The sequence below is a fragment of the Mixophyes fleayi genome, chromosome 5 (genome assembly GCF_038048845.1).
Source record: "Mixophyes fleayi isolate aMixFle1 chromosome 5, aMixFle1.hap1, whole genome shotgun sequence".
NCBI lineage: Eukaryota > Metazoa > Chordata > Amphibia > Anura > Limnodynastidae > Mixophyes > Mixophyes fleayi.
This window is the reverse complement of record NC_134406.1, coordinates 257,481,062-257,502,947: the sequence shown is the minus strand read 5'-3', so window position 1 is coordinate 257,502,947 and position 21,886 is coordinate 257,481,062. Positions and strand designations below refer to the sequence as shown.

At 37.5% G+C, this 21,886-nt stretch overlaps 1 protein-coding gene across 1 annotated transcript in view; it reads left to right on the top strand.

Moving 5' to 3' along the window:
• The window catches only part of CSMD3 (CUB and Sushi multiple domains 3), an 853,424-nt gene that overhangs the window by 690,791 nt on the left and 140,747 nt on the right, over window positions 1–21,886 (top strand). Inside the window, exons 43-45 of the mRNA XM_075213978.1 lie at window positions 2,907–3,095; window positions 4,704–4,881; window positions 11,671–11,816. Coding sequence (XP_075070079.1) covers window positions 2,907–3,095; window positions 4,704–4,881; window positions 11,671–11,816 — 513 coding nt within the window. The remainder of the gene's footprint in view (window positions 1–2,906; window positions 3,096–4,703; window positions 4,882–11,670; window positions 11,817–21,886) is intronic.

Here is a 21,886-nt window from a genome sequence, read left to right as displayed (position 1 = left end):
TGATAGCAAAAGACACATTTGCTATTAGGTTTATGTGGTGCTATTGATTTAAATGAATATATATATATATATATATATGTATATATATGTATATGTATATATATATATATATATATATATATATATATATATATATAATACAAGTATAATCTTCCTTTTCTTGTAGGAATAAAAGTAGCAAAAATCTATAAAAATGCTAAAGTAACTCATAAAACCATGTAATATAGGCAAGAGCAAAGAAGAAAGCACCTATCAGCTTCAGAGGTCAATCCACAATCAGCCAATCAAAAGTGGCTATCTAGTACTGGCAACCGTCACCATCATCAGCAGTGTGTTTTTACACCAGCCATCAATAAAAAAAAGTATTTACTCATAAAAATATAAACATTTTAGGCAGTAGCTATCTTCTCATCTTTGAAAGTAATAAAGAGTTTATAAATGTATTTATTTCAAGGAGCACTGATATCTATTGTATGCTGGATAATTTATATTTATGTTTGAAAGTATTTAATGAAACTACATTTGTTACCTATTTTGTGTAGATACAATCTTAAACAATAGTCTCAAATTGTTCAAATTTTACTGCAGTGTTTATGATGATAGCCTTTCAACCCCAATCAATATTTTGCTACTTTTCACTATGCTGCAGAACAGCAGACTGCTATATTATCACAAATTATCTGATAGCGTTGTATACAGCTTTGGTAACTAAAAGGCTCGTATAAATAGGAGTTGAAAAACAACTCTAGTTAATAGCTTAGACAAAACCTTGTACTTTGCCGTCGCATTTAACCGAGCTTTGATGCACGTTCTCAAAGCCTCCCTGCACCACAGTGTACCATAAACTCAATGAGAACCCCGTAGAGCTTTATACAGAACATTAAGGCTTTTGATCATGAAATTGATGTAAAGAAAGCCAATAGAAGAAAATGCTTGTCATAAAGTGACCATTTGCTTACATTAGTTTTTGACGCCTCAATGTCAGGGAGCCTTCAACAGGCCTTGTTGACAGACGTGAAATGGGCTTTTAAAGCTTGATTAGTCATGTAGCAGAGAGCTAGCTATCTGCTCTGCAGAGCTCTTGTAGAAACACCATGGAATCATCAGGCAAGCCAGGAAAACACACATAAGAAGTTGCTGGGGGTGTATAATCAGAGTTGTTTTGATGAATTTGAGACATAAACATATTTTAGAACATTCCAATATATTTATGTGAGGAACTTTCCTGCTCCACGTTCCCAATCACAGCGCTCTCTTGTTAAACTTCCTGCCCGGTGCTTAGATCATGTGACTCTGGGCGGGGAGTTTGAAACTCCCTGCACTATATAAGATGCACAAGTTGCTAACCCGTGCTTCTGGCTCCCGCTGTGCTTTATAGTTCTCAGCTTCTAGTGAATTTCTCCTGGCTGGATTAACCCTTGTGCTGCTTTCAGTGTGTTACTGACCCGGCTTGTTTACTGATCTCGTTTCCTGGATTGTCCTTGGCTCCACATACTTCAGTGTGTATCCGACCCGGCTTGTTCACTGATCTCGCTTTCTGGATTGACCTCGGCTCCGTGTACCTCAGAGTGTATCCAACCCGACTTGGTATATTGACTACAACCTTAGTACTTGCCTGTGTTTATCCAGCTGCATCCATCCATTTACCCTCTATCACATCAGGGGGCTACCCTGAGGGCAGCGCCTTGACTACCAACAGCAAAATCCATCCTGTCTTGCGGTGGTTCTTGGTAAAGACCAGGGGGTCCATTAGACTCCGCGCCTCAAGAAGCCCTGCGCCAATCCTGATTGTTAGTTGCCTTCAGTGACCGTGACAATTTACTATCATTTATTTATAAAGGGCTGACATATTACGCATACACTCTGCGTTGAGAGGATTATGATATAAATACATTACATACACTGACATAAAAGAGAAGGTAATGTTGATCCTGCAAATGAGCTAAAAAAATCTAGGAGGTGGGCAGAATAATTGATACATAAAGAAATGGAATTTAAATTGTAGTTGTTGGTGTGGAAACTGTTTGTGGCTACTGGAAGGCAATAGCATTGTTGGCCTTCAGTGTTTCCTAGTCCTTGTTGGACTTGTAGATACATTCTTCCGACCTCACCTTGGTTATCCACCAGCTCGTAGTAGCTATGTGACCGGTATTTTTGCAAACAGTTTTCTAAATTTGCAATTATGAACAATAGGATTTTTTTTTTAAAAAAAAAAATCTGCTATGTTTGTTATGACCTGTGAGTTAATGTTTTACAATATTTATATGTTTATTCTGTATTTAGTAAAACATTTCTGATGTTCATGCTATGTGTACTTCAATGCAAATGACTTGGAACTATGATGTGTTCCAGCTGAGATACTATTCTGTAAACAGTTGATGCCGGTTGATATAGCATAAAAGGAGACAACAAACAAATTAAAATCTGTGACAAGAAAAATATGTTGAGACAAAAACGTAAAAAGGTTCTACTACTAAATGTTCCGTATATTGTGATATGTAATGGGGTTCATTTATTAAGCTAAAAGTACAGTCTAAATTGTTGTTCTATATATAACATTTTTTGGTCATTATAATTTGTTCCCCCATAAATGTATATTTTAACAAGATTGCTATTTTCAATTTATTCAAAGTAAACAAGAAATTAAATGTTGGAGGGGTTACTGCTTTATTATTCTTCATAAAGAGCTGAGTAATAGACTTAGAAGCCGTCTATTTGTAATAAGAGCAACACTGACACCTACAGTATGTAAACATAAGTGCACTTCATACAGAAATGGCAAAGGTGCATAAAATTTATACAAATCAATATGACACCACCACTAGACAGCTCTGACTGTATTTTACATCTTTTTATGTCATTAAAAAGCTTATTCATTAATCATGTGTTTCTATTCTTATTCCTAGCATACCAGTTACAGAGCTGCCCTGATCCACGCCCATTTCGTAATGGATTTGTGATTGGAAATGACTTTACTGTAGGACATACTGTTTCTTTTGAGTGTTACCCTGGCTATTCGTTGATTGGAGAATCTGCACTCACGTGTCTTCATGGAGTGAGCCGTAACTGGAACCATCCAATGCCTCGATGTGATGGTATGAGTTTTGAAGTTTCATTTTGTATCAATATATTTAATATTTTCAATATATATGCTTTGGCTGCTCGTAGAGCTGCTAAGGACACTGTTTAGTTATAGTGTATGTGCTCTGTATCAACTCAGAACAGATAAAAGACACAGGGTTTGATTCATTAAGGAAGGGAAAGCAAAAAAAAAAAGAGTAACTTTACCCCTTGGCAAAACCATGTTGCATTGGAGGGAGAGGTAATTTTACAATGTGATGGCAGATTTATAGTTGGGGTAGGGAATGTCCTAGATCAACTTTAAATATCAGTGTATAAATAAGCTTTCAAGTATTTGTGCGCTAGATGAAAAAGCAGCCAGTATTTATCTTATGTGCAAAATCAAAAAAAATATTGTCACAAGTCCAAGTAAATTTTCCTTTACTTACCAAATAAACTGTGGCCCTTGTGACCTTCATCTTCCCGGAAGTTTCCATGGACTTTTTTGTATGACAATTTTTTTTTTTTAAATAGTAATCATCCTCCTACCATATATTTATAGGAAATATGCAGTTGTCTTTGTGTAGATACTTTAACCACAATGGACCTGAGTCTTGAAGGAGAGTAAAGCATTAAAAAGAAGTAATTTTGCACCTTGGCAAAACCATGTTGCATTGGAGGAGGAGGTAAATTTAAAATGTGGGGATAGATCTATAGTTGGGATAGGGCATGTCTAAAGCTAGGTACACACTACAGAATTTTCCACCAACTTTTTATGCCGTTCGATTTTACATGCGATCGATGTTCCGATCGCTCGGTTCATGGACTGCATACACACTAGCCTGGTTTATTACGATAAAGGGAAGAGCGAACGTCCCTTTAGCGACTTTTTACAGCCACGTTGTTGTGAGCAATGACTGTAATTTCGTACTCACTGTTGTGGATCGGTCGGAAACTTATACACACTACACAGCGGAAACGAGATTGGAACGAAAATATTAAACGGTACGAAAAACCAAATGAAGCGACAATCATCCATTTGGGCAGACTTTCGACCATCGTGTCGCTACACACACTGACCCGACTTTTGAACGAGTGGTCGTATGTCGGCTGATTGAGCCGATTATTGGACGAAAACCGTGTAGTGTGTACCTAGCTTTAGAGATCAGCTTGAAATTTCAGTGTACAAATAAAGCTATTAAGTATTTGTGTACAGATGAAAAACAGCCAGTATTTAACTTATCTGCAAAATAATAAACAAATTTTCACCCCTTGTATTGTAACGTGGTTTGTCCAGGAGGAAATTTACTCCTTTTTTGCCTTACTTTAGTTAATGTTTCAGGCCCAATGTGTTCGGCTATAACATTTCTGTACCTGTTAGGTTTAAATTTCAGTATAAAATACATAAGTGTTGTGAAAATGGTTCTGTTTCTATGAAACCTGTCATTTTAATTTCATGAGGATAAAGCACAAAAAAACTATTTTCCCAGTGCAGTAATACTTGTTTTTGCTTGCAGCTTAACAATTTGGAGAACTCGAGTGCAAACACTTGACAGACTCTTCAGCTATCTTTCATGCAGTTCCACAGACTAAAGTATTTACAGCCAGTCCTTACCATTTTTATTTGTTGAACTATTTTACAGCTCTCTGCGGAGGAAATATAACAGCAATGAATGGTACTATTTACTCTCCTGGATACCCCGACGAGTACCCAAACTTCCAAGACTGCCTGTGGCTGGTCAAAGTTCCACCAGGAAATGGAATATACATAAATTTCACAGTCCTTCAAACAGAACCTATTTATGATTTTATAACCGTATGGTAAGCAGATTTTATTCCTGGTTGATTTATTAACCCAGCTACTTAATGATCCACAGATTTTTTCCATCTGTGTTTCCTGTTAATTTGCATACATTTTACAGTGCTATTGATCATTAAAATATTGAGTGTTTTAAAATGTCACTATTATGCTAACACAGAATACATTTTGTTTAATATAATATTGAGCTAAACTAACCAGTCTCGGTGAAGTCTTGCAAGCCTGGGGGAGTGAGTTTATTAGCAATTATGAACATTCCATTTTTATATTTACTGCTCCTTTAATTAGGAGCGGTGCAGGAAATGTCTGGACTTCATAAGATCATACAGTGGTGTTATAACATGTCACATATTCAGGGCCGGCGTTACCATTAAGCACCAAGGTTCAGGGGGAGCCTAAAAAAACTGAATGAGTGACATAATATCCAATATTCATTCAGTGTTCTTACATACCGATGGCGACCCCCAATGCAGGCTGTTGACATAGGTGGGCAACATTTGGAAACATCTTACCTGTCAAGCGGTCGGATGATGTCACAAGCCAGCGCCACACTCCCGAGAAGAGAAGATGTCATATTAAGAAGTGGGCAAGGGGCAGCACGATGCATTTTACATTCATTTTACAATTATTTTATTGCAGTTGTCAACCTCTTTATGGTCTGATTAATGTTACTAGTGGGAATAAAAAAAATATTCAAATGTCAGAAATTATCTTAATATTTATTCTCATTTCAAAACATTTTATAGGCTAACAGAAATGTTAACTGGATTTCAATGTCGTTCAAGCAATTTTGTTTTACTTAAAAATAGATTATAACACCTGTCTGAGAAGAAAGATTAATTGAATAATCCAGTTTAGAGATAAACATAGTAAATGCCATTTAAAAAAAATATAATCGTTTTTTCACAAACCGTAATGTTCCATAGAGAAAAAAAAAAGTCATAAAATTATTTGCAAGAAAAAATTGTTATTACTTAATTAATAATTATTTTGGAGAAAACACAACATCTGTTATTTAACCATTTAAGAGGCTTTGATGTAAGATACATACAATATATTGGGGCTTACCTGCTTGCTATACAAAACATTGTGAACCAGGCCAAAAAACAACTTTTGGACTTTCTAGATTTCTAACTAGCAAAGATTGCATTTACATTTTTAACTAACTTTCTGGCTATCTTAATTCCGTCATGCTATCAAATGGTCCTCTTTCCTAATTGTACATCCCATTTCAACACCTATCACATCCCGTCTGTGTAAAAATGCATTCTACCAGTAAATCAAAGTAATTATGTAAAGCGCTAAATGATTACTATAGCAACAATTTATTTTGTTTCAAACATCCACTAAGTATTATAAATCTACTATATAAATGCCTAGTGGTGTGTGTGGAAAAAAACAACCAAGCTGAAGCGCCACCTGCTGGGCAGAGTTATACACTGACCTATATATTTCTTGAAGGAGAAGTGACAGTTGAAAGTGGTTGGTGGTTGCTGGGGGTGACAGTGGGGAGTTTTTAACACCTTAAGTAACTTGATGAAGGATGTGGCAATGAAGATGAAGGATGAGGTGATGGAGAAAAATGATGAGGTGGTGACATGTGGACAAAACCACGTTAAAAAAGGGCGCTTGCGTCGGGAAGTAACGCTCTTCCCCTGAGGAGGCCTGGGCTAGGCCCAAATGCATGACAAGAACCTTTTTAACACCTTAAGTAGCTTGATTTGACTAGAATGCATTAGTATCATGCACGGGTTAACTTGTGTATAACAAGAGTTAAGTTGTTTATGTGGAAATTAAAGAGTTAAAAATTGGACTTTAAAATAAATCCATATTGTCACAACAATACTTCCTAGACATGCATGACATGCTGGTGTGAAAGGGTTAAAAACACCTAGTTTTATTAAAACCCATAAAAAATCTTCCTATTAGACACAAAACACTGCCACCACTAAGCTTTAGTTATAAAGTCCTCGGTTATTCCCATACTTATCCCAAATTTCAGTTACAACTTATTTTAATCAGAATTGCTGTAAAGTAAAACAATTCCATGCATGAATGTAGTGTTATAAAACCCAAGCTTATCTGCAATGTGAATTTTTTTAAGAACATAAACACAGAACATTAACTTAAAAAGTCACAATTTGCATTGCATAAAAGCAATAACAAATTGACATGCAGAAATGTTAATGTAATACAGTTACTTAAAATAAAATGGAAATAAAACACAGAAACAGAATAACTACAATCATGTACTATATCACATTATCTAGCCTGGGGGAATGCTAAGTTTGTACATTTCTTAGTAGCAGACTGTTTCCCATACCTTCCCCGTTGTCCAACAATTCTGTTTATAGGTCCCAAAATATATCATAACTTCCTCCTGGAACATAGCAGAGATATGATATTAATGTCATAAAACATTCTATACGCTTATGCACACATACACATAAATATGAATAGATTGATTCCTAGAAGTAATACATCATCCCTGTATACTCCTTATGAAGCATGTATATCTCATTGACACATATGATTTTGTTACTTCCTTTGATCAGTTATGCTTCATAATGCAGATATATGTTGAACTAACCCTAAACCTTGATGCTAACAAGTTTATCTACCAAACTTTGGCCTGTTTTATTGGTTGTGAACTAATCTTGAAATGCATCTGAAAATGGGGGATTAAACAGATTAACAGAATAAAAAAGATAATAAACAGGCAAACACAGTACTCCATAGTTGGCTTTTCAGCAGCAGGACTAACGACAAGAAAAGGACATTCTGGGAAACAGGGACATTTTATTTTTATAACTCTCCTGATCAGGCTATAATCATAATATGCATATTCTACATTCTTTGTGCTGGAGATGTCATAGAAGTAAGCATTATTATTATTATCGTAGATTTGTAAAGCGCCATAATGCTCTGCAGTGCCGTACAGTAGCAAAAACAATACATACATAAAACAGTGACATACAAGGTAGACAAAATAAATGCAGATATGAAAACAAAGGGTATGGAGGACCCTGCTCATTAGAGAGCTAACATTCTAAGTGGAAGAGGGCACAGCTGAGACATGAGGAGCAAATGTGGTTCAGGGTGGAGAATGGGACAGATGTGAGGGTGCATTAGTGTGAATAGTATTTAACTCTGTCATATCCAAATTGTATGTGGTACATTGGTAAGACAACCAAACCAACTGGATTCCTAACTCATCTATTACTGATATAAATATGTTTATATTTAAGTGCATGCTATAAAAAAATAAAACTAGCACTTGTTTAAAAGTAACACATATCAAACTGTGGCATAATAATATCATCATCATCATTTATTTATATAGTGCCACTAATTCAGCAGCACTGTACAGAGAACTCACTCACATCAGTTTTTGATGTGACTTACAGTCTAAATTCCTAACACACACACAGACACACAGACTAGGGTCAATTTGTTAGCAGCCAATTAACCTACCAGTATGTTTCTTTGGAGTGTGGGAGGAAATCGGAGCACCCGGAGGAAACCCACACAAACACAGGGAGAGCATACAAACTCCACACAGATAAGGCCATGGTCGGGAATTGAACTCATGACCCCAGTGCTGTGAGGCAGAAGTGCTAACCACTGAGCCACCATGCTGCTCATATGTAATATATAATATTCCTATATAATATGGAACTATATAGAACCAAAGCAAATCCTGATCTATATTGCCACCTTGAAGGTGGTTGGCCAACGCCAAATCTTACTTTACCTTAAGGTAAACATCATTTTATTGCACTTAGTGAAAAAACATTTAATGTCATGCATGTATTTTGTAAATAGGAAGCAAAATGCTGAGATATTCTGCCATGAAATCACTACAACTGCTCTGGATTGCACCAAACTTCTGTAAAGTTAATCAACTAATTAAATAAAATAAAAAAGTAAAAGCATGAATTAATGTAATATTTAAGGTCTCAGCATATTTACCTTATAGTAAAAGTTTTCCTCTGCTTTTATAGAAAAGTAATGAATGCACTTTAACAAAGAATGTGACATTTATTTAAATCAATCTGAGTTGACCATATCTATATTAAAAGCAGCCACTGTAACTGAACTATACGACATTGTGGTATTTCAAGTTTTGCAGCTGAAATATGAGCATCTCAAAGTAGCTACCAAGGAAATGAAAATGTATGGGTAATCTATAATATAAATGTCTAGTGGCGTGTGTTAGTCTGTCTGTCTGTGTGTGTGTGGAAAAAATAAAACCAAGCTGCAGCACCACCTGCTGGGCAGAGTTATACACTGACCTACTAAATTCTTAGTGTGTGTGGAAAGGACTGAAATTTGGTATACTAAGATGTTTTTAATTTGTTAATTTAATTTGTTAATTGTTAAAAGTGTTTAAAAAGATTTAAAAAATATATATATATATTTCTTGAAGGAGAAGTGACAGTTGGGAGTGGTTGGTGGTTGCCGGGGGTGACAGTGGGGAGTGGTTGGTGGTTGCCGGGGGTGACAGAGCGAGAGGAGTGTGATACTCAGGACCGCTGAGAGAGATCCCTGTGTCTGGATAGACATCTGGATAGATGTGGCGATGAAAATGAAGGATGAGGTGATGGAGAAGAATGATGAGGTGGTGACATGTGGACAAAACCACGTTAAAAAAGGGCGCTTGCATCGGGAAGTAACGCTCTTCCCCTGAGGAGGCCTGGGCTAGGCCCAAATGCATGACAAGACCCTTTTTAACACCTTAAGTAGCTTGATTTGACTAGAATGCATAAGTATCATGCACGGGTTAACTTGTAATAAATAAGCACACAGTTGCAGTAACTTTAAAGTAGGCACTGTATATGCAACAGCGGTTTATTCAGTATTTTATCTTAATATCCATTGATATGCCCTTACCAAATGTAATATTGAAACCATACTTGTACTACACTTTATTTGACACATAAAGTACATTTGTATATTTTTCTTTTGACATTTCCAGGTATCTTCAACATCAGTGTCTCTCCTAACAGTTGTTATAAAGTTTGCTTCATGCTTTCTACAATCCCACCATTAACAATGCAGCTTCTATCTTGGTGGCCAATGTACTTTCTAACTCAGATTAATATAGTCGGTTTTGACTGTAAAGTGGGTCTTTTTCTAAAATTGCTAGTGCTCCCTGAAAACTCTAGTCTTACACTGATCACACTCTTTGTGGTTGTCTATCCTGTAAAAATAATTAATCAATAATAATTAATCAATGTGTGATTCCTGGCGTAAATGCCTTAATACCTTCCTTTTTTAAATGGAAGCCAATCCAATTCTATACTCGTATTGCTCACATGGAAAAAAGTCCTTGCTTGTTGTTTTTGGAGATTTCTAATCTCTTTGGGCCTGAGTCATTAAGGAGAGCAAAGCATAAAAAAGGAGCACCTGGGCAAAACCATGTTGCATTGGAGAGGGGTATAAATTTAAAATGTTGGGACAGATTTATTAGTTGGGGTAGGGCATGTCCTTGATCAATTTTACATTTCAGTGTAAAATTAAAGCTATCTTGTATTTGTGTGCTTGATGAGAAAACAGCCAGTATCTAACTTATGTGCAAAATAATAAACTAATTTGCACTCCTTGCATTGTAACACGGTTTGTCCCGTAGAACATTTACTCCTTTTTTACATACTTTCCTTAATGACTCAGACCCTTTCTCGTTGACTGAATGATATTACGGGCTAATGGGAAATCTGTAAATCAATTAAATTGGAAGTGACTGAAGCAGGAGATTTAAGATTTGCCTGGTTTTTGGATCCTCTCTGACTCTTGTTCAGGCATTATTCTGAATTGGTGTTTAAGAAAGCAAGATAAATTGCTTATGTTGGTGGGGGAGGGGGCAACTTTGGTAACGGACATTATTTTTGGTATTACATGAGTTGAAGTTACATCTGCCTAAGAAGTCATTGGCGTTTTCCATTTCAGATGGCTTTACTGACTTGTTCATATCCACTTACAACTTTCACTTATTGATTTGCATTTTATTTGTGGCTTCCTCCTGTCATTTTCAGCCATGCTTTTATATCATTAGGAAAAGTTGATTATTTTTTGTTGATCCGGGATATGACACAAAGCTGTTCCCTGGACACGATTTATATTCAATTGTTCAGTTCAGCAAAGCTGTGTCTTATCATGGAGTAACAAAGGTAAAAAAAATAACCACATTTCCTGATGATAATATTACATGCCTAAAAAACACAGAGAGAAGCTATAATTAATAAAAAAAAAAGCAACATGTTTGATAAAGGTTACTGGTATGAATGTAAAATGTAAGTATTAATCTCTATGTGATTTACATGTAAAATATAGTAAAGTCATTTCAAATAGGAACTTTATTGCATAACTGCGTGTCCCTGTGCATGGGTCAATCTAATAGATCTTGGTGGTGTTGAGAAGACCTCTCTCCACCTCTAGGAAAAGACTTACCTTCACCTAAAAGTTCTTGGAGGTGTTGAGAAGACTTCTCTTCACCTCCAGGAGAAGACTCACCTTCACCTAAAAGTTCTTGGAGGTGTTGAGAAGACTTCTCTCCGCCTCCAGGAGAAGACTTATCTTCACCTAAAAGTTCTTGGAGGAGGAGAGAAGACATCGATTTCTTCATCATGCTCAGATCAAACCAGGTTAAGTTACAACTACAAGTGGTCTGCTAAGCATGATCGGTTGCTCTGAGAAAGCTCACAATATTTAAAAGCTTACTTTGTAAAATATCCACCAAACAATAGAACAATGCATTGTGAAAATTGAATTGAATATATCATGTCTTGTAGGGATGGACCAGACCAAAGCTCTCCTCAGATTGGACAGTTTAGTGGCAACACTGCACTGGAATCTGTTTACAGCACTTCCAACCAGGTCCTGATAAAGTTCCACAGTGACTTCACAACAAGCGGTTTCTTTGTTCTCAGCTACCATGGTGAGTGTATAACAGAATAATCAAAATACGGAAACTAGTAAGTGTGTTGTTTACTTGTATTTATTCTAATAACAGTAACCTTTGGAACCTGCTTCCTGATACACCTATAATGATTCTATGTATATGCTTATAACTGTAAATAAATTTGAGTAGTAAAGAAATGTTGTAATGTTGTAATCTATCTTCTGTTCTTCATACTGACATATTCCTGGGGGCACAATAGTATTCACTATCTATGGAGTTGTTTTGAGAAAGATGCAGAAGGGTTTTGCCCTGGGCTAGCAGGACAGCGGTGTACCTACTGTATATTAATGGTGCCTAGATAGACCTCTCATACAGTCCAATGATTTCTGTTGTGCAGACTAGACTCTCTGATATAATGACTAAATAACAAAAAATAATTAAAATACAAATGAAACACTAACTTTGGTTTTAACCTAATGGCCTCAGTCCCTTACATAACCCTTTCATGTTAATGACATTAAGTCCTATAATGAACCTAAATAATTATGTGGTATTATCTTTGGACCGGACTATGGATCTGTTAAGGGGACCTATCTGGATAATATTGTTTTTATCATCATTCAACTTTGGATCGTTGCACCAAGAAAAATGCTGGCCAATGGCATTCAGTTATCAAGCACACAAACAAAATGACAGCTAAAAAAACGACCAAAAATCTACTACTACTAGTAACTACGTTTGTAACAATAATGCAATTAGAAAATAGATGGACAGCAAACCCCTGTTGTGGCATAGAACACAATGGATAAATCAATGTTTGTTGAACTCTATGACAAAAGAAAGCCTTATGATTTAAACACACTCCTTCATCTCTAAGGCAATTGCTGAACTCGCATGCTGTAGTTGTGTCGAATGTCGAACAAGTAACTGACAGGGAGCTGCAAGTATAGCAAGTCACATAGATGGGGCCACCAAATGTATTCTAGGGCCCTGATACAGCATGGGTCACTCCATAGATGCTTAGGGCAGAGTTGTACACGTCACCCATGGGGACATGACCACACCGTGTTGGAGACATGCCTGAGCCTATTTTGGGACATGGCTAGTGCTAGACCGCCTGTTACCCCCTGCAAAGAAAGTCCTGCCAAATTACACTTTCAAACTCCAGAGTTCTAGAACAAGATTGTGCAGTGACAATAATAATATTATTATTATTATTATTATTATTATTATTATTATTATTATTATTATTATTAACACAGCATCAAATAATATAAAGCTATACCCTACAATATGATATGATAAGCTATACATAAATGTCTATATTTTAAATGGCCACAACACTTTTTTTTGTTTTTTCTATCATATGAACCTCTTCCCACTTTCTACAACACAGCTAAAAACAAGACTAAACACCTAATAATATATGAGGTTGGAAATTATTATTTTGGAGCAAATGAAGAAATGTATCCATAGTGATCTAGGTCTGAATTGGTTTATACTCTGTATAAAGCTTAGTGCCAAATTCACATCTGAGCTTAGAATTACAATTATTGCTACTCACAAAAACATTGAACCCCAGAAACAGTATTTCTATTCACTCTGCAATTGTCATTCAGCTGAGAGCAGGACCTGATTAAGGGTTCTGGCCGCCCTAGGCTAATACGGCCCCAGCGCCCCCCCCCCCCCCCCTCCTCCGAATATATAGGTGTATAGGAACACTCCTGAATATGAATGTTCAGGTGTATTCTCCAGCATTCAAATTTAGACAGATTGTGCCATTGTCTCTTACCTGTTCTTGCTCTTCTCTCTTGTAACTTTGTTATCCTCTCGCTGGCTTCTGGAAAGTTGGCGTCCTGTTTTGAAAATGCAAAAATGTATTATAATGCAAACCCTGAATGATTAGGCCCTTTAATTAAAACAAAACACTCCATTAAGGCCAGCTAAAAGTACCCCATTGGACAGGCATATATAAGCAATATCTGAATATTTGTTGTCAATCAAATACAAACCTCTACCAGCCCCATCTCACTAATATTTAGTATTCTAGTGATTGCTGAGACCACCCATGTGACCACCACACAATCATGAGATTCTGCCCCCTAAAGCTGCTCTATTTTTTAAATACCCCCTGCAGCCATTTTCCTTAACCACAACCCCCCCCACAGCCATTTTCCTTAACCCCTGCTGCAGCCATTTTCTTTACCTCCCACCCTGCATCCATCCCCCTTGCAGCTATTTTCCTTACCTCCACTCTGCTAGCTAGCTATCCCCCCGTCACATCAAAACTCCCCCAGTCACATATATCAGCCCCCCTCCTCTGCCCTCCTTCATACATATCAACCTCTCTCCCTCCCTATAGATTTTCATGGCAGCCCCCCCCTCCCACCCTATAGATTTGTATGACAGTCCCCCTCTCCCTCCCTATACATATGCATGACAGTCCCCCCTCTCCCTCCCTATAGATATGCAGGATAGTCCCCCCCCCTCCCTATAGATATGCAGGGTAGTTCCCCCCCTCCCTATAGATATGCAGGATAGTCCCCCCCTCCCTATAGATATGCAGGGTAGTTCCCCCCCTCCCTATAGATATGCAGAGTAGTTCCCCCCCCTTCCTATAGATATGCAGGGCAGTTCTCCCCCTCCCTTTAGATATGCAGGGCAGTTCCCCCCCTCCTTATAGATATGCAGGGCAGTTCCCCCCCTCACTATAGATATACAGGGCAGTTCCCCCCCCTCCCTATAGATATACAGGGCAGTTCCCCCCCCTCCCTATAGATATGCAGGGCAGTTCCCCCCCCTCCCTATAGATATGCAGGGCAGTTCCCCCCCTCCCTATAGATATGCAGGGCAGTTCCCCCCTCCCTATAGATATGCAGGGCAGTTCCCCCCCTCCCTATAGATATGCAGGGCAGTCCCCCCCCCTCCCTATAGATATGTAGGGCAGTTCCCCCCCTCCCTATAGATATGCAGGGCAGTCCCCCCCCTCCCTATAGATATGCAGGGCAGTCCCCCCCTCCTCCCTATAGATATGCAGGGCAGTTCCCCCCCCTCCCTATAGATATGCAGGGCAGTTCCCCCCTTCACTTACCTGTAGTTGTGCCAGCGTCGCTCCTCTCCTCAGATCAGCAGATAGGAAGTGAAGACGTTCTGCTTCCTGTCTGCTGCACAGCAACAGGCAGCCTGGCAATTGGCTGTGTGTTGCTAACCACTGACCACCAATGCTTTTAATCATCAAGCCCTCCAACCCCCAGTGGCGACCCCCCCCACGGCGACCCCCCGTGGCAACCCCCCCTCCCCCACCCCGAAAAAAAAATGAATGAAAAAAAAAAATAATTAAATAAAATAAAAATAATAATAATAAAATAAAATAATAAAAAAAAAATACCCACAGCGCCGCGCCCCCCGGGACCCAGCGCCCCAGGCTGCAGCCTGGTCAGCCTAGTGGTTGATCAGGCCCTGGCTGAGAGACATTTTTTTTAATTGCTGTTTTTAATCTACGTGGAAAGACCAACCATCTCAATCCCCCTATATTTATTTAGTAAATCCAATTGTCTGTTTGCCTTTTTCAACAGCTAGCAACAGGTGTCATGTCAATAATATTGGGTTTACAGAGCTGTTTGCATTGAAAAAATCATGTGTGTGTTATTGGCAGAGAATCCATAAGGTTTTGTGTTTCCAACTTGTGAGACAGATGTGTGTGTGTGTGTTATACCGATTTGTCTTCATTCAGAACATACTCATTAATCCCAGCAGGGACAGTACTAAGAGCAGTAAGGTGACAGGTCACAAAGAGCACAGTACGGTGATGCTACATTCCCATACGCCCCAAAAGCATATGCAGCCGGGCAGGGGGTGGCGGCAGCCATGTGTTTTTTTAATTGAAGTTTAAAAAAAAAAAATAAGTTTAAAACACTGCACACAACACAGGCAGGCCCAGCCCCTGGTTTATGGTACATGCTGCACCCCCCCCCCCCCCCCCCCCCCACTGGCTCCCTTGCCCATAGAGAACCTTTCCTAAAGATCATTCCCTATGTAAGCCTTTGATGTAGACCTGAAGAAATATTGTTTTATAGATTTTGTTCTCTCATATACCCTTAGTAAACCAGAATTAATTTCCGAATTTAACATTTCCACCTATGACACTATGATTTCCTTATTTAGTATTTACACCTATGACACTATGATTTCCTTATTTAGTATTTACACCTATGACACTATGATTTCCTTATTTAGTATTTACACCTATGACACTATGATTTCCTTATTTAGTATTTACACCTATGACACTATGATTTCCTTATTTAGTATTTACACCTATGACACTATGATTTCCTTATTTAGTATTTACACCTATGACACTATGATTTCCTTATTTAGTATTTACACCTATGGCACTATGATTTCCATATTTAGCATTTATACCTATGACACTATGCTTTCCATATTTAGTATTTACACCTATGACACTATGCTTTCCATATTTAGTATTTACACCTATGACACTATGATTTCCATATTTAGTATTTACACCTATGACACTATGATTTCCATATTTAGTATTTACACCTATGACACTATGATTTCCTTATTTAACATTTATACCTATGGTACTATGGTTTCCTTATTTAGTATTTCCACCTATGACACTATGATTTCCATATTTAGCATTTACACCTATGACACTATGATTTCCTTATTTAGTATTTACACCTATGACACTATGATTTCCTTATTTAGTATTTACACCTATGACACTATGATTTCCTTATTTAGTATTTACACCTATGACACTATGATTTCCTTATTTAGTATTTACACCTATGACACTATGATTTCCTTATTTAGTATTTACACCTATGACACTATGATTTCCTTATTTAGTATTTACACCTATGGCACTATGATTTCCATATTTAGCATTTATACCTATGACACTATGCTTTCCATATTTAGAATTTACACTTATGACACTATGATTTCCATATTTAGTATTTACACCTATGACACTATGATTTCCTTATTTAACATTTATACCTATGGTACTATGGTTTCCTTATTTAGTATTTCCACCTATGACACTATGATTTCCATATTTAGCATTTACACCTATGACACTATGATTTCCTTATTTAGTATTTACACCTATGACACTATGATTTCCTTATTTAGTATTTACACCTATGACACTATGATTTCCTTATTTAGTATTTACACCTATGACACTATGATTTCCTTATTTAGTATTTACACCTATGACACTATGATTTCCTTATTTAGTATTTACACCTATGACACTATGATTTCCTTATTTAGTATTTACACCTATGACACTATGATTTCCATATTTAGCATTTACACCTATGACACTATGGTTTCCATATTTAGTATTTACACCTATGGCACTATGATTTCCATATTTAGCATTTACACCTATGACACTATGATTTCCATATTTAGTATTTTTACCTATGGCACTATGATTTCCTTATTTAGCATTTACACCTATGGCACTATGATTTCCATATTTAGCATTTTTACCTATGGCACTATGATTTCCATATTTAGCATTTACACCTATGGCACTATGATTTCCATATTTAGCATTTACACCTATGACACTATGATTTCCATATTTAGCATTTATACCTATGGCACTATGATTTCCATATGTAGCATTTCCACCTATGACACTATGATTTCCATATTTAGCATTTCCACCTATGGCACTATGATTTCCTTATTTAGCATTTATACCTATGGCACTATGATTTCCATATTTAGCATTTACACCTATGGCACTATGATTTCCATATTTAGCATTTTTACCTATGGCACTATGATTTCCATATTTAGCATTTACACCTATGGCACTATGATTTCCATATTTAGCATTTACACCTATGGCACTATGATTTCCATATGTAGCATTTACACCTATGACACTATGATTTCCATATTTAGCATTTATACCTATGGCACTATGATTTCCATATTTAGCATTTACACCTATGGCACTATGATTTCCATATGTAGCATTTCCACCTATGACACTATGATTTCCATATTTAGCATTTCCACCTATGGCACTATGATTTCCTTATTTAGCATTTATACCTATGGCACTATGATTTCCATATTTAGCATTTACACCTATGGCACTATGATTTCCATATTTAGCATTTTTACCTATGGCACTATGATTTCCATATTTAGCATTTACACCTATGGCACTATGATTTCCATATTTAGCATTTACACCTATGACACTATGATTTCCATATTTAGCATTTACACCTATGGCACTATGATTTCCATATTTAGCATTTACATCTATGGCACTATGATTTTCATATGTAGCATTTCCACCTATGACACTATGATTTCCATATTTAGCATTTCCACCTATGGCACTATGATTTCCAAATTTAGCATTTACACCTATGACACTATGATTTCCTTATTTAGCATTTACACCTATGGCACTATGATTTCCATATGTAGCATTTACACCTATGACACTATGAATTCCATATTTAGCATTTACACCTATGACACTATGATTTCCATATTAAACATTTCCACCTATGGCACTATGATTTCCATATTTAGCATTTTTACCTATGGCACTATGATTTTCAAATTTAGCATTTACACCTATGACACTATGATTTCCTTATTTAGCATTTACTCTTATGGCACTATGATTTCCATATTTAGCATTTACACCTATGGCACTATGATTTCCTTATTTAGCATTTACACCTATGGCACTATGATTTCCATATGTAGCATTTACACCTATGGCACTATGATTTCCATATTTAGCATTTACACCTATGACACTATGATTTCCATATTTAGCATTTACACCTATGGCACTATGATTTCCATATTTAGCATTTACACCTATGGCACTATGATTTCCTTATTAAACATTTACACCTATGACACTATGATTTCCATATCAAACATTTCCACCTATGACACTATGATTTCCATATTAAACATTTCCACCTATGACACTATGATTTCCATATTAAACATTTACACCAATGACACTATGATTTCCACATGTAGCATTTCCATGACAGTTATATCAGCTTTCCTTGTGTAATTATCTTCATTGTTCTCTGAAGCTCAGACTTTTTTATAGCTGTCATTTTTAATATACTTCTACAATGTAAAGGTAAATTTGTCATTTATCATCCAGCTGTTCTGGAACCATAATTCCCAGGACACTTTATCAAAAAATCAGGAAAAGGGAAGCCCCTGAGAATCGGTACTATTTAGACTTATATAAACAATAAAGGTATATCCAAGAAAGGTGTAAGTTAACATAGATTTAGCAACAGATCTTTATGGATCATTTAATCGGGGATCAATCAATCATAACATTATTAGAACTAGAGATTGTGAGTGGACACTTCATATCTTATTGTCATAAATCTTGCAGCTAGCTAGCCTATTAATAATCACAGGTGATTAGCAACTCAACTCGCACTTATAAGTATCTTGTAGCCAGAAGCAATATTGGGAATCCAATGTAAGGTAAGAGAATAACAGGAGAGTGGTTGAGATTTATCAATGTTACCAGCACACTAAGGCTGGGTACACACTACAGGTTTTTTATCCGTTTATCATGCTGATATCGCTTTTGTGTGTATTCTCCGACGGTCATGTTTTATCGTTACAAAGCACATCGTATCGTTTGATTTTATAAATGGACTGAAATATCTCAATAAATGTCAGAACAATATAGGGCAAATTCTGCAGTGTGTATGCACTCACGACCGGCAGTGTCCATAGATCTCCATAGAGTGTGCAGAGTCATGATCTTTTCAGCAGACGGTTATGACAGATGAAGAGCACAGATCTGAAGGTAAATCTTGTAAAATGTGTATAGTGTGTACACATGAATCGTCATGCTGTTCGGGACTTTCAGCCATTAGTAAAATCGTTAACGATATCTCATTGAGAGAAATTTTCTGGAATGTGTATCCGGTCTAAGCTCCGCGCATATGACAAGATACCAATTTGATCATTACCATCCTCACATGGTGTGGAAAAATTGCAACCACTTTGGCAATAGGCAATATCTTAGAGCCGTTTTGTCACTAGTGCAGTGTATTAGGCATCCTTAACTCTCTGCTCCTTGAATCACAGAAAATTGCAACGATCATTCAGCCTTCCTGACACATTTGTCTGGCAACTAGTTCGGGTTTTCTAGCCACACAGTGAAATTTGCCAGCTGTTCCACCACAGCTGGCAAGCCATGTGATCTCTAAGCCTGCTTCATTAGTATGCTAAGTATTTGTTATAGTGTGCTAGTAAATTGGGCTTGCTATTTATAGTATTATAAATAAGTTTAATGCAGCAAAAAAAGAAGACCTTAGGCCCGCACCAGCTTTGGATATACCTCATATAATGATGACAACATTCCTGTGATTAAGCCTAGGGTGGCTTTAACGTTCGTCGGGTCAGGTGTCCTTCATGACACCACAGACCTGGAAGTGGAACCTGGTGTCGGCGGTGTGCCGCATGTCTCCTGAGGTGAAACCGATCAATGTGAGGGGATATTAGAGGTACCATTAGATATGCGAAATATTATCACATACTGGGCCTGCCGATCACTCGATCAGGTCCCGTCTTATTTTCTTGGTGCGGCTCTTGGTGCAATTCCCTGTCTGGAGGACATCTTGCTTCCGGTTTGCGCATGCGCAGATCGGTCCTTTGATGGCTTCTATCTTTTCCTATTGGTTGATGCCCTCTATTGGCTGCATTATTTAAGGACACCTGTTTCTTTCATTCACTGCCAGTTCTTTGAGTCTTCCCTCCTGTGTGGATGTGTTTCTCCTGGCTCCAGTGCTCCCAACAATTCCTGAATTTCTTCCGCATACCGTTATACTATTCTGATCCAGTACCAGTGCTCTCCAGCATCCCAGGACCCAAGCATACAGCCTGATGCACTCCAGAGTATTCTGCAATTTCTGTTACAGTACTCTTGGCAAATCCTAAAGTTCTGCCGCACACCACTATATTATCTTTGATCCAGTACCACTGCTCTCCAGTATCCCTGGGCCCAAGTAGGCAGCCTGCCGCAGTCCAGAGTATTCTGCAAATGCTGTTACAGTACAGTGCTCTCTACAAATCCTAAAGTTCTGCTGCACATTCCTATACTATCTTTGATCCAGTACCAGTGCTCTCCAGCATCCCTGGACCTAAGTATACAGCTTTCCGCAGCTCCTTGGACTCTTCAGTTCTTGCTACGGTGCTTTCAACAAATACCTAAACCACCGTTGCATGCCGTCATGCTATTTTTGATCCAGTGCCTATGCTCATCTGTGTACCTGGACCTAAGTACAAAGCAGTTCCTTGTACGCCATCAGTTCTCCAGTATTCTAACTTATACATTTGACTTTCATCTTGATAGTAGTTCCCCACTAGCTCATGCTTAATACCTATTAGGAGGACCGTGACCTGCGACTCGGAAGCAGCCAAGCCCATATCCCCATGTGGGGGTCACTGGTGAATACCTTCCAAGTCATTAGAATACACACCTCTGTAACTGGCAGTGCTAAACTAGGTTGGTCTAAAGGGTTCTTTGAACCTAGTGTCGGGACAATTATATTATTGAGATATATGGAATTAACAACTTTTAATCCAAAGTATAGGATGCCCTAAGTGGAATTTTTACCATACAGCTTAATGATGGGGCATCAGACAAATGAGACAAACAATGAATGCCAATTCTAACATGAGAATATAAGATACATGTATAGAAAACCTTGAGTGAAGTATTTTGCCATACTGGTTCTTGTATATAATTTAGCAACTGACAGCAGGCTCTGCAAATATGGTAAATAACTGCTAGTATGCCTTACTAGTAGCGACCATCATAATCATAGATGCAGTACCTTGGAGACTAGTATGCTTTATTAATAGTGACCCACATAATTATAGATGTAGTACTTTGGAGACTAAAAGCAGAGGGTGTCTGAGTTTAATAAGAATTATATTAGCCATCCACCTTTATGAGAATCACAACACAAATATGATTAGGGACATGTGAGTTAAGTGATTACAAATAAAAGGTGACAAATGTA